Source organism: Salvia hispanica, chromosome 1, assembly GCF_029641045.1.
Source record: "Salvia hispanica isolate PSC_SH4W2 chromosome 1, Shi_PSC_v1, whole genome shotgun sequence".
Taxonomy (NCBI): Eukaryota; Viridiplantae; Streptophyta; class Magnoliopsida; order Lamiales; family Lamiaceae; genus Salvia; species Salvia hispanica.
In genome coordinates this window covers 30,786,677-30,799,809 of record NC_142692.1, presented here as the reverse complement: position 1 = coordinate 30,799,809, position 13,133 = coordinate 30,786,677, and the positions used below count along the sequence as shown (strand labels likewise).

At 36.1% G+C, this 13,133-nt stretch overlaps 1 protein-coding gene across 1 annotated transcript; it reads left to right on the top strand.

Moving 5' to 3' along the window:
- The first annotated feature begins 4,963 nt into the window (after positions 1–4,963).
- LOC125224576 (serine/threonine-protein kinase BSK2-like) lies at positions 4,964–10,182 on the top strand. The gene is made up of 10 exons (XM_048127994.2): positions 4,964–5,206; positions 5,785–6,005; positions 6,560–6,695; positions 6,974–7,107; positions 7,816–7,921; positions 8,574–8,659; positions 8,970–9,155; positions 9,259–9,417; positions 9,507–9,620; positions 9,700–10,182. Exons 1-10 carry the CDS (start codon positions 5,128–5,130, stop codon positions 9,949–9,951), a joined length of 1,473 nt encoding a protein of 490 aa, XP_047983951.1. The 5' UTR covers positions 4,964–5,127; the 3' UTR covers positions 9,952–10,182.
- Positions 10,183–13,133: the final 2,951 nt, after the last annotated feature.

Below are 13,133 nucleotides of genomic sequence, written 5' to 3'. Positions count from 1 at the left end.
TATACGTATTCGACTACGTTGCCATGACTTCACATTCTTTGTCCAACAGAGAAAACGCCGAGAATCTTCACCAAATACTACAATTATTTCACCAAAGATTTAACACTTTCTGCCGTCTCTTCTTGCAGAGTGTACTATAGGGGTAATTTTGGCAAATACATGAATTTCAAAACTATCTGAGTTTCTAGCATGATCATTACTGCAATAAGCAACTCATATCTATTTTAGGTGGAGAAAAAGTACAAGTATTCACAACATGTTCAACTGTATTGAACAAAATACTTGATGATCAGTTGATGTCACAAGTTTTGCAACACAAATCATAATTAAAAAAAAATCACAAAACAGAACAAAAGTTGTTTACAATTTTGGCTGGGAATTTTACATTGTAAGGTGTGGTGAAGCTTGTAGCTTACGCTAACCGTCCAACTCTGTGGGTGACAGCGGCCGGATTTCCATATCTGGTGACGGTGAATAAGAGATGGAAATCAGCTCAGACCTATACTTCTCTTTTCCATCAAAGTGTGGGCTTCCGCAACCATTCTGAATACTTGTTTCTTTAGGAGACGTTGCAGCAGGTTGTTCGTTGGCAGGTAAGTAAGAGAGAGCAATCAGTGATTCACGAGTCGAATCCACAGTAAGCTCCTTGTTAGGTTCTGCTTTATCCATATAATGATAACTTGTGTCCTGCAATTGTTGAAATGGAGGAGAGATGGAAACACGAGAAGAAGGGAAAAAAAAAATTCTGATTAAATCTTTGGATGAGGAAATACCAAACAGATGAGGGTAGTTTGTTGCAGGAGTATATAAAAAGGGGACTCTATTTCCTGCAAATTTCTTATTTTATAATCTTAATTAAAAAGGAGACGAAGGGCTCTATAACCGAATCCAAAGTTCGAAGAGAATCTGAAGAAACACTCCCGAGCACCATGGCAGTAATGCTCAACAGGCATAGGTTGTATAAGCCAGCTACTCTTACCAAGATTCATCAGTTCCAAATATCCAATCAAGATTGACAATCCTCACAACTCTAATCTCTAAATACAAGTTAACAGCCAAATAAACTGGATTCAAATATGTCCCTCGCCATTCTAGAAAGTCTAAACCAAACCGGTAATAGACATTAGACAGATAATGAAATGATATACATTAAGGGAGCATTTAGTTTATGTGATAGGATTATAAGAAGATAAAATGTAGTATTGAGTATTTGAAGTAGTAGATGTCAAACGAGTTCGAAAGTAATCTATCAGTCAAAGTAAATGGTAGATTAGCACTCTCATCTACATATCCTATCAGTCAAAATAACCACCCCCTTAAGAAAAATGAACTCTTAAGGGTGTGTTTGGTTGGTTTGTTAGGCTCCCTAACTGGACCAGAAGAGGAACAACAGAAGCAACTCCAATGGGCCTTCACAGGCTTGCTTCTTTAAATGTTTAACAGTAGATCTTGCCACTGAAAATAGCAAGACAATCCCATTCTTACCATTCCGAAATTAAACAATAAGGAACCAATATTACTCCATAATATCACATCTATTACCACTCAAGAATACAGAACACGCAAACGAACAAACATCATATCCTAAGAACCAGGGTATTGAAGAATTAGACCACTCCCAAAAAATATGTTATCCTTCTTCAGTGCAGCTGTTTGAGTAAATATAATAGTAACATATAGTACTAATCTTTTCCATTAGGATCTCAAGTCATTTAGGATGCAAAGTTGAGAAGATAAAGTTGAAGAAAGAAAGTGAAGACAATGAGGTACAGGAAAGTTCAACAATATCTCCAAATCCTTTGAAATCACAAGTATTACTCTATAACAATTTCATTTCCCTTTCAACAGTTCAACTAACAGAATTTTCCAAACAAAGGTAAGTGCATTTCCTCACGTGATTGTGTAATAGAGACCTAAATTTAACACTTTGGCATCCCAGTTTTATTTGGAAACCCAAGAACGAGGCATCCACATTGTTAGTTTCTCAAAAGTAAGTATCTGAATTTTCATTACTCAGTTTTTACATGTCTTTCTACACAATTTAAGGGGATAATTACATAACTCATACAAAATGCTTTGCATTTGTTTTATATTTGTACAAAAAGTTTCAAATTCATACTCCAAATTATACAAAAAGTTTCACCAATACATTCCGTTATTTATGTTTAGACGCGGTTAACTTTTTGCCCATGTGGAGTAGAGTACAGAAGGTTTCATCATTGTTTCACAAAAAGTTATAATATCACAAAAAATTTTACCATTGTATCAGGTTTTGTACACTACATAGTTAAAAAGAATTAAGAGCAAAGGTTCCAGACTCCCGTATGAATAACATCAACATCAACAAATTTTCCAAAATCTCCCCAAAATAATAGTAATTAATTAATAATAAAACCATGCTACAGTTTTGAAGGAATTAGAAAAACAATCGGCTGAAAATGAGATCCATAAAAAATCTGCAAATTATTCAGACGAATCTCCATATTCATCGTCATTCATATACTACCAATAAATGAAGGTAGAAAAAAGCGGCAACAAAATTCGAGGGGCGAAACGGAAGATTGTGTAGGAATCAATTGAAAAACAATCGGATCATGACTAGAATCAACATCTAAAACGAGAAAAGGAACTGAAAAATAGAGAGGAGATTTAGAAATTACCTGTCTATCCAAATACGATCTGCGATTTCCAGAAATTGCGAAAGGTAAAAACAGTGGTGCTGAGTCGGATCTGTCGTGTTTGTCGGAAGAAAAAAGTCTGTGTCATTTATTACGCGCTTTTTGAATAGAAGCAAGTGGCCGTTGTCACGTGTCGTGTACGTCATTTCATTTGTAAACCGTCAAAAATTGACCTTTGCTTTTACAACTCTCAATTCCTAATGACAAAGATATCAAAATGACAAAGTTAACAACAACCAAATTTAGTTAATCATCATCAATAATCCAGTTTGTAGGAAGAAGATGAACATCCTTATTTTTCAAATTTCAAGCATATATTTATCATTCTCAATATGGATCCAGCTTATATAATTTACTCTGTATGCAACTCACATTTAGTTCTCTTAACAATCTTAGTCATAATTCAAATTAAAAAAAACATTACCAAAATAAATAAAATTACAAATTAATAAAATCATAATTGGTGTCCAAGTTGGTCAACAAAACTTTTGTGCTTTTGCCATTGGCCATCACTCATCTTGAATGTGTCTTTGGACAACGCTTTGCAGCAGCATTCCATTTATTCTAATGCATTATCCATAGGATATAACCCTCAGTTCGATTTCTCGGTGTGCCTTTCCTTTTGTCCATCTTGCTCAGCTAGTTTAGCGTTCGTTGGAGGGAAAAAACTTCAACCACTTCTTATCTAAATTACTTTGATTGATCCTTATAAAATGTTTCAAATGTTTTTTTTCAAATATCATCCACGCTCAGTTTACTTGAATAAACTTTCTTCGAGTTGTTAATATATTTGACAAATTTTAAAGTGTCTTACTTTTGCACTAGAGCGCTTTGTTTTTTGAAGATGTTGATAATCTCACACGGAGATTCATCATTGCCTTTATCTCCTTGATGAAAGATTTCATTCGGCCCGTTATCAATTGTATCATCTGAGCTCTTCCACCTCTCCTATGTAGCCGTCGCAATGAAAAACGAAAAATCAAGAATAACTAAAGATTAATTGAGGTGAAATGAAATACAAGAGGAAAATGCTCAGTCGAGTTTATGTTACGAAAAAAATAATTAAGTTTATGTAATGAAATTGGACAAATGCTCACTCGAGCTTTCCATTTAGAGCACTCCAATGGCAGACTTCCCGTCGCCCTTCGGAGAGGCTTTCGGGAAGTCCGTCGGGGAAGGGTGCCATTGTGGCTCGGAGAGGAGGATGTCGTCCCGTGAGGACACGGAGGGCGCGGCCGTCGCGGGAAGGGCGGGCGGACATCCGCCATTGTGGCGACACGTGGACGTCCGCCATTTTAATTTTAAAAAAAAAAACTCTATATATACGACTCGTTGAACTTCATTTTAATTCCGTAATGTAAATTGAATATTTGTGAATTTTTTAATTACGGGAAGTTTGCGCGGAAAGGACGCATTGTGCAGTGGGAAGTCTTTATGACGTGGTAAGGTGTCGGGAAAGTCCGCCCATTAGAGATGCTCTTAGTTGCGACTTACGACTGCCCTAAGACCACCCCCATCGGTGACTTTGAGATGGGGGTGGAGCATATAAGACAAAATAGGAAGTATTATAAATAAAAGAAAAATAAAATTACCCAACCCAACCCCCATTTTCAAGGCTTGTCAGCCAACCCAAGTAAAAGTGAAGGCCAAATGACACATGTCAATTTTTTATTGGTTCTATGTATTATTATTTTTACTTTTTTTATTTACTATTAATTATTGATTAATAATGTAGAATTGTAATCTATAAATATGAAATCTAAATATTTTAGATAATCACCTTTTGAATATTTTGAACATTGTGAATTTATGAAATTTTTATTTCTATTATCGTATTATATTTTTTAATGTGTGTAATTTATTATTATATTGTGCTTTAATTATTTGAGTATCTAATATTTTCTGTTTTAAATTTGAATCATATACTTTTTTATTATAATTTTTAGACATTATTTAATATATTTAAATTAATTATAAATTAAAATATTAATATAAAATATATGAAAAAGAAAATATTGGGTTGGGTTGGGTTAGAGTCACTGATGGAAGTAAAAAAGTTGATGGAGGTTGAATTGAGTGAGGATTGTGTATGTGAAGGATAGAGAAATGAATATTTTATTAAAAAATTGATGGAATTTAGGTTGGATGAGTGTCACAGATAGAGACAGTCTAAGTCTAAGTGAAAGACTTACCTTGGTGCACGTTAATTTCTTTTTCAGCAGCCAAATGTGACATCTGTTTCTCTCTCATCACGTGCCAATCATGGACTTATCACGTGAGATCTCACAGTGCTCCTCCAATCACCCCGCCCCCAAACAGACGCAGTCTCTGCAGCTCTTTTCCCCTCCAGCTCAACAAATCAAGGTTTACTACAGCTCAGGAAGACACTTTATGCTAGCATATTCAAAATCACTGAGTGTGTGTGAATGTGAGCATCTAAACCTTCAAGATGGGCTGTTTCCAGTCCAAAACTGCTAATGTCCAGTCCCCTGACCTGCCTCCGCTGCCGGACACCAATACAGATCTGGGTACTCCTCATTTTTCACTTCTTTTCTCTTTCTTGCTTGTTATTAATCACTGTTTGAATTTAGTTACTTATTTGTGTGTCCTCACTGCCCTCCACTTTTCATAATCATATCATTTTGCTTTTTTGATATTTTTTAGATTGTGTGAAACGAGATTTTGTCTCATCCAAAAAGTGGTGGAAAAAGAATGAACCGATATTTTAACTAATGTGGCCTTTTTTGTTATACTACTCAATTAGCATCCCTTTCAGGTAGTTCTAAGCTTTAAGCAGTGAATTGCAACCGATCTTAGAACTTTTTGTACTTCTGACTTCTTCCTTATTAGTACTAGTTTCTTCGAGAAGGAGCCTTTTAGGATTTATTGCTTTATGACTCCGGGTGTGTTAAATGAAATTTGATAGTTTTTGCAGTTCTTGAGCCCATTTAGTAACATTTAACTTTTAGTCATTTGATTTTGAAGTCTTTAGCTGGTTTGGGTTTAGCAGGAGAAAAAGTCTTCTGCCTTCTGCCTTGTATGCCTGCTCAAGCACTTGAATCTTGAGTAATTTTCTTCTGTAATTGTTTGTTGAATGGTAATGCAGCTAACGGGGAACAAACGGATCAAGATCAAGTACCAGCTTTTAAGGAATTTGGACTTGCAGATCTCCGGGCTGCAACAAATGGTTTTAGCAACGACTTGATAGTTTCGGAGAGTGGAGAGAAAGCACCAAATGTTGTTTACAGAGGCAAGCTTCGGAGTAATAGGCTTGTTGCAGTCAAGCGCTTCTCAAAGCAGTCATGGCCAGACCCACAGCAGTTTGTGGTGAGCTCATTTCCCATTGCAGATTCTTCTTTCTGATTGATTGCTTTAGATTGGAGACTATCTTGCATTTTTTGGAATGCCTTTTGATATATATCATGTCGCCTATAAGGTTGTATCTTTTCGATAGTTTTCTCACAAGAGTAGATTGGACTTGGTCTGTTTTGCTTTCGAGTGGTATACTTGCATATAAACATGGTATACTCTGATTCTGTTTAGAAAGGGAGCGCCCAAAAAATGCATTGCTTTTTATTCATATTTAAATAGAATCTATTCTTAATAATGAATTTGTTTTGTTGTTGCATAATCTATAAGTGTGTGTTTGCAAATGACTGTAAGAGATGGTCTTCCAGATTTTAATCCAGCAAGTACATGTTGGAGTTGTACTCTTTGATGTGGGAACTTTATATTTGCAACCTGAAATTTGGGTCACAGTCACATACTTTTCAAATGATAGACCGAGGGCCATTTATCATTGCAAGGAAAAGAAACTTTGTGCTCTTTATTTTCTCAGAAGCTCTGGCCCAACTATGTTCTTTATTAAATACAAATTGCAGGCAGAAGCTGCTGGAGTTGGAAAGGTTAGACATAAGAGATTGGTGAACTTAATTGGATGTTGTGCAGAAGGAGATGAACGCTTACTAGTTGCTGAGTACATGCCAAATGATACACTGTCAAAGCACCTCTTCCACTGTATGATTACTTCTTCTCATCTCTATAATTTAGTTAAACCAAGTTGAAATGCATCGTCTTACCTTTTATATGGTACTAGGTGTACGACTTGCTCTCTCCCTCTCCATTTATCTTCTAAAAAGAAAAACATAGAGCACACCTGATAAAGTAAACTGCCAATTAGAAGTCTTGTGGTCTGCTAGCAAGATAATAGGCTAACAACCAAATTGGACAGAATTTCTTTCTCTCTCCTGTTTGTAATTTTTCTCCTGTCTCATCTCTTTCTGCCTTTGTTATAGGGGATAAGCAGCCACTTCCTTGGGAAATGCGCGTAAGAGTTGCATGCCACATAGCACAAGCTCTTGACTGCTGCAACTCTGAGAACCGGAAAATCTATCATGACTTGAATGCTTACAGAATTCTTTTTGATGAGGTATCTGAACCATGAAGCCTGAATAACTATCGCGTTTTAAAATGCATCTCTGCCTCACTGAAGTGCAACATGTGTCGTCATTTTCAAATTCTTAAAACTTAAATCAATAATGATGTGGCGCATTAATCTAATGTGCATTGTGGAGTGGAACTACTTTCTAAGGCCAACAGCATATTTTCTGAGTGTGCTGAGAAAACATCAAAGAAGTGAAGTGTAAAACCTATGCAAGACACACAAAACATTGTACAGAATAGGACTAATGGACACACTTTGCTATTGAACAGCAAGCAACTTACACTTTTTAAAGGACTTTGTTTATTCCTTCAAAACTGACAAAAAAATGGAAAAAAGGCTTTTCTTATTAGTTTTGCTACTATGTATTATGCACATTGCCTCTTTGGAAGAGAATTTAGAAACTGTCCTAAGAATAACGATTCCTCCGTTATGAATCTGAGAATACTCATTTCAAACTCCCATTTATTAAGAAAAACATCCCTTTACAGAATTTACAGGTCACAATACATTCAGCAACCTGCCCATGTATTATTTACTCCTTTATGCATTTTTAACATAGAATTTACTTTCTAGAATGCTTCAACTTTTTGAGCTTTACTGAGGGTGTATCATGAGGGTAGCGCCTGCAAATTGATATTATTGTGAGTCATAATAATATTATGATATTAATTGGATTTTTGATTCTTCTGTTAGGAGGGTGACCCTAGGTTGTCTAGTTTTGGCTTGATGAAAAACAGCCGGGATGGAAAGAGTTATAGCACCAATTTAGCTTACACTCCGCCTGAATTTTTAAGAACAGGTATGTATGTCTACCCATGCTGCAATATTGTGTGAGTGTTTCTTCAGGGTGCTTGCAAGTTCCAGAGTCTTCCTTCCCACAGATTATTCTTTTAGAGAGCATTTGGTTTGTTTAAATGGGATAGAGAAAATTGATAGGATAGAATATGATTAGATTGCTTAGTTTTATGTTGGATTGATTGATTGTGGTGTGAGCTAAATTAAAAGATTATGCCTGTAATGCAAAAAAATAAATTCCTTTTTGTTAATATAATCATGGAAAAATGCATAGATTGAGGACATGCATAACCAATAATGATTGGAGGATGATTAAATAATAAGCCCAAATTGAGTGATAAAATTATATTTCAATCAGGTGTTAGGGTGCAAGCTAAGTTATCCATCACATGCCTAATCATGCAAACCAAACACCTCCTTAGTGTGTACGGGTCATTGAAAACTCTCGTAGAAGCTAAGCAGTTGGTGCTAAAGTATATGCAAGTGCGATGTTCAAATACATTTTCCCATTGGTGAAGTAGTTGTTTCCTGTATGCGAATATTAACACTATGTGAAATTATTTCTCACCCCTAGCCTTTTCATAATTTAAGCTTTTTTGGTAAACTGAAAATTGTTCCTCATATGGCAAATTAATATTCTTTGTTCACTTTTTCAGGCAGGGTAATCCCCGAAAGTGTGATTTACAGTTATGGAACTGTTCTTCTGGACCTTTTGAGTGGAAAGCATATTCCACCAAGTCATGTACGGTGTTTTCACAAACTCATCTTATCCGTCGGTTTTTAAGCATCCTTTCCTGCCAACTCAGTCTTTATCGGAACTTACTCTAATATGATTAAATTACCTAGCGGTCAAATTACACATAGCAAGTGCCTACACACGACTGTTTAATTGCTTATTTATGTTATGAACATGGCACTCTTAATGAATAACTTGTTTAGGAGACCATTGATATTTTATATGGCTAATTCTCTTGTGAATTTGGTATTTAAACGGAGCTTTTGTTTTGCCAAAGAACTTCATTTCGTGAAATTTGATGTTTCTGTTCCTCCAGGCTTTAGATTTGATCAGAGGGAAAAATGTTTTATTGCTGATGGACTCATCCCTGGAAGGACAATATACTAATGAAGACGCAACTGCATTGGTCGAACTTGCCTCAAAGTGCCTTCAATACGAGGCCAGAGATAGGCCTGACCTCAAGTTTCTTCTTACTGCTGTAGCGCCCCTTCAAAAGCAGGAAGTTACGTCTCAGTTCTTTATCTATAAACATTTATTCCAATATGGGATTCCTTGGTGCAATTACTTGGTAAACTTATTACATGGGGTCACTACTCTCTCTTTAGGTTGCATCGCATCTGCTGATGAATCTGACAAAAAGCCCTGTCGTTTCACCCACAATGGTGTCTCCACTAGGAAAGGCTTGTTCGAGAATGGATCTTACTGCAGTGCATGACATCTTGCTCAAAACAGGCTATAGAGACGAAGATGGCGCAGATAATGAGGTGAGAAGCTTTACCCTCATCACTCGGAAAAAGTTAGAAAATTTCTTTTAAAATGAAAGTTTGCTGATTTGTTCTTGTAATTGGTGAAGCTTTCATTCCAAGAATGGACACAACAAGTTCAAGATATGATAAACACGAAGAAATTCGGAGATATCGCGTTCAAGGACAAGGATTTCAAGAACGCAGTCGAATACTATTCCAAGGTACATGACATTGATAATCTGGCGCTGTTCATTGTTTTCCTAAAACGCTTCCGTCTTAATCGAGTCTCTGGTAATGCAGCTGGTGTCGATGATGCCTGTGCCATCTGGGACGGTGTTTGTGAGACGAGCCCTCTCGTATCTGATGATAGAGCAAGCGGAGCTAGCACTGAGAGATGCAATGCAGGCCCAGGTTTGCTTGCCTGAGTGGCCGATGGCCTTCTACATGCAGGCGCTTGCCCTATCGAAGCTCGGAATGGAGACCGACGCCCAAGACATGCTCAACGACGGAGCATCATTAGAAGCCAAGAAGCAAAACAGTTGGCGCAACTAGCTGCATGATTGAATGAGGTGAGAGTGAGAGTAACATAATGTTTGGTGTAGTTGAATTAGCTTCATACACAAAAAAAGAGAAATGTAAAAATATTTTATTAGGGTTGTTTATTGATGGGAGTGAATGTTAATATAGGTTAAGGTTTGCAATACGCATCATATGTTTTTGTAACTCTTTCTCACACACATACCTTTTCCGCCCGCCCAAGAATTGGCAATCATTCTATCGAGATTTTCCCGACCCTTTATCGTATAATGTATGAACTTTCAAGGTTTGTATTAACAAGGAAAAACTAAGCAATTTCCTTTTTTCATCATGTAATTGGTTGTAAGACATGTTCCTTCTTTTATGAAATTCAAGAAAATAGAGTGAATAATGAAAGATACTAGTACAAAATAAAGACAATATGCTTAATCTAACAAATACGAAATCAACTCAATCTATAATGTTTAAATCTATAATGTTTAAATTTAATACACAAGCATTTTAATTGTAAAGAAAAACAGCAACGTAAGTTAGGCAGAGGGCGGTGGCCCTACCGGCGCTAATGCGAGCGCTTCGGAAAGAGGACACGGCTTTGCCGTCGCTTAGAAGAGCTTTCTCTCCCTACGATCAGATTAACATTATCACCGAAGACCAGCTCCGTTTCCAAGCAAGAGTAATCACCTCTCTCTTCACTCATTCTCTTTCTTCACTCATTTCAATTTGATTATCGTTGTTTGCTAATGTAAAAACCTCAGTAGAATTGGTATTGTGCAAGTCAATTTCTGTAGTTGGGACCCTAAAAACTCGAAGATCACCTTCAATTTTTCGCTATTGGAGATAGTACATTTCTATTTTAATTTGTTGGCATAGAATGAATATGAGTTTTTTTTTCTCTCTATTTATGATCAATATGAGTTCATTGGTACATTCATGACATATTGACATGTAGATTCAGAATGTGAATATGTTGAAATTGCTGCTGTAGGAGTGCATTATATTTCTTGTCACTTGGAATGGGAATACATTTTTAACTTAATAACACAGTTTTAATGAGAATGGGCGTGAGAGTATTTGAGAGATGGAAAGCTTGTTCATTTGCTTTTCACTGTTTATATTTTCAATGTTATAGTTCACTCGTGCAGTAAATGTATGATTTTACATCTACTGGACTTTTTTGTAGTACACAGTGGATTTGTAGTTAATTATGTGTGTTGGATGGTTAACATGCCCACTAATGACACTGCTAATAGTCCAATACTAGGATTTCCTTGGTGTCATGGTGTGTACATATATTCATCTTATTTCCACTAGGGCTAATCCTGATTTGCGGCTCCAGATTTTAGCATTTTACCGACATACATCAAACCTTTTCCTGGGGACAATTCTCTAGAAACACTCACAGTTAGGGGCACAAAACTAGATTAATCCTTTTCAGCATTATGTTCATGACGTTTATGTGGATAATAACCCTGCTGAATATGCTTTTGAGTATACCCTGAATTAACTTGTTCCAACTTTTATTCTCTTCTTTTGACAGGTTTGATGACACAGGGTTCAGAGTAAATGGAGTTAGGTATGAAGGTAGCATACTTTGTGTAGGAAATTTGTTGATGTCTTGGACACCCAAGTAGTTCTCAGATATCACTGCTGAAAGGTAGTACTTGAATATGAGAAATCATTTGACTTCAACATAAGCCAGATCTTGTTAATATTTTCTACAGGTGGGCACTCCTGGGATTTCATCTATCTCATATTAGAGAAGAATACTGCCCCTTCAACTCCTTTCATTTTAGATTCTTTAAGAATAGAAACAAACCAGTTTAACTTAAAATATTGTGTATGTTTTATTGCGCTTCTTGAGAATCAAAAGTAAGGAAAGGTTTGGAATTATTCTAGTTCTCCATTTCCATGTTATGCTAAAAGAATTTCTACCCAAGTCATTCCGTGCGAATTATACATCCTTTATAAGTTACGGAACCTTGATAATTGAAACTGAGTTTGTAATAGTCATTTGGTGGCTTTTATGCAACATCTCTACATGTGATTGAGTACAGTGAATCTGTGGCTGAAGTAAACAATAATATTTGAAAAAGAAAGATGTCTGAATCTGTCTGTATAGTATTGACTTCTTCAAACTTCAAATGTAGATTTTTATAGTACTATTGTGGCAACCATTTTCTTCTATGCTTCTCTGCTGAGTCGAATAGTTTATGTTTGAACTAAATCGGCAACTTATCTTATTGAAGCTGTCTTTAGCTAAAGAATTTGTTCAATTCAAATTTCTTACTCATTTAACGTTTCTTGCGAATACCTTTTAGAGACAATTTCTTATGTTATTCTGTTTTCATCATTTTCTGCAGCTTGTCTATTTTTAAGACCTTGCAACCCATACCAGGTAAGAAGTCTAATTATATTCTTCTAAAGTGTAAGCAACCAACGTCTTACTTGAATTGATTGAGAGAGGATATCTTCTTTCATACAATTGAAACACAATGTGAACAGAAGCAGTACATTCACAGTAGATAGTAAGTTAGTAACTCAAACTAGACCTTCTGTATTATTAAACCAAGAGGAAAAACCTTATGTGGACATGATCCTCTTGTTTTATATAAGGTGTTTGATTTGAGGTAAAGTGCTTATGTTTTTTATGTAAAAGATGTGTTATTCTTTCATGTGTAAACCAAGAGGAAGTACACATCTTTGTTTGTTCATGCGCCATCCTTATTTGAATCAGTGTTATGCATGTGTGGAGCATCTGAGATGTCTACATTGTTTCTGTCACTTGATTTTATTTGTGTTGGTAGCTTAATCTGGCTTCTATTCTATTGAACTCAGAGATTTTAGTTCTTGGCTGTGGGAGGCATATTCAACCAGTAAATCCTGAACTTCGTAGCTTCATTCGTTCGACTGGCATGAAACTTGAAGTCATTGACTCAGTAAGTTCTTAACACCTCTCATCATAGAACATGCATTTTACCGTGTGCTTCCGTTTCCCCATGGTAGCTTGATCAAACTTTTCCTCTTTGCTTAAGACACTGGTAGTTTATTGATGTCTTTGTTGTATTGTAGAGAAATGCAGCCTCCACTTACAATATATTGAACGAAGAAGGCAGAATTGTAGCTGCGGCACTTATCCCACACGGAGGCACTTCTTGAACCTGTAATGTTGGTGTTTTTTTACTCTCTTTTTGAATGAG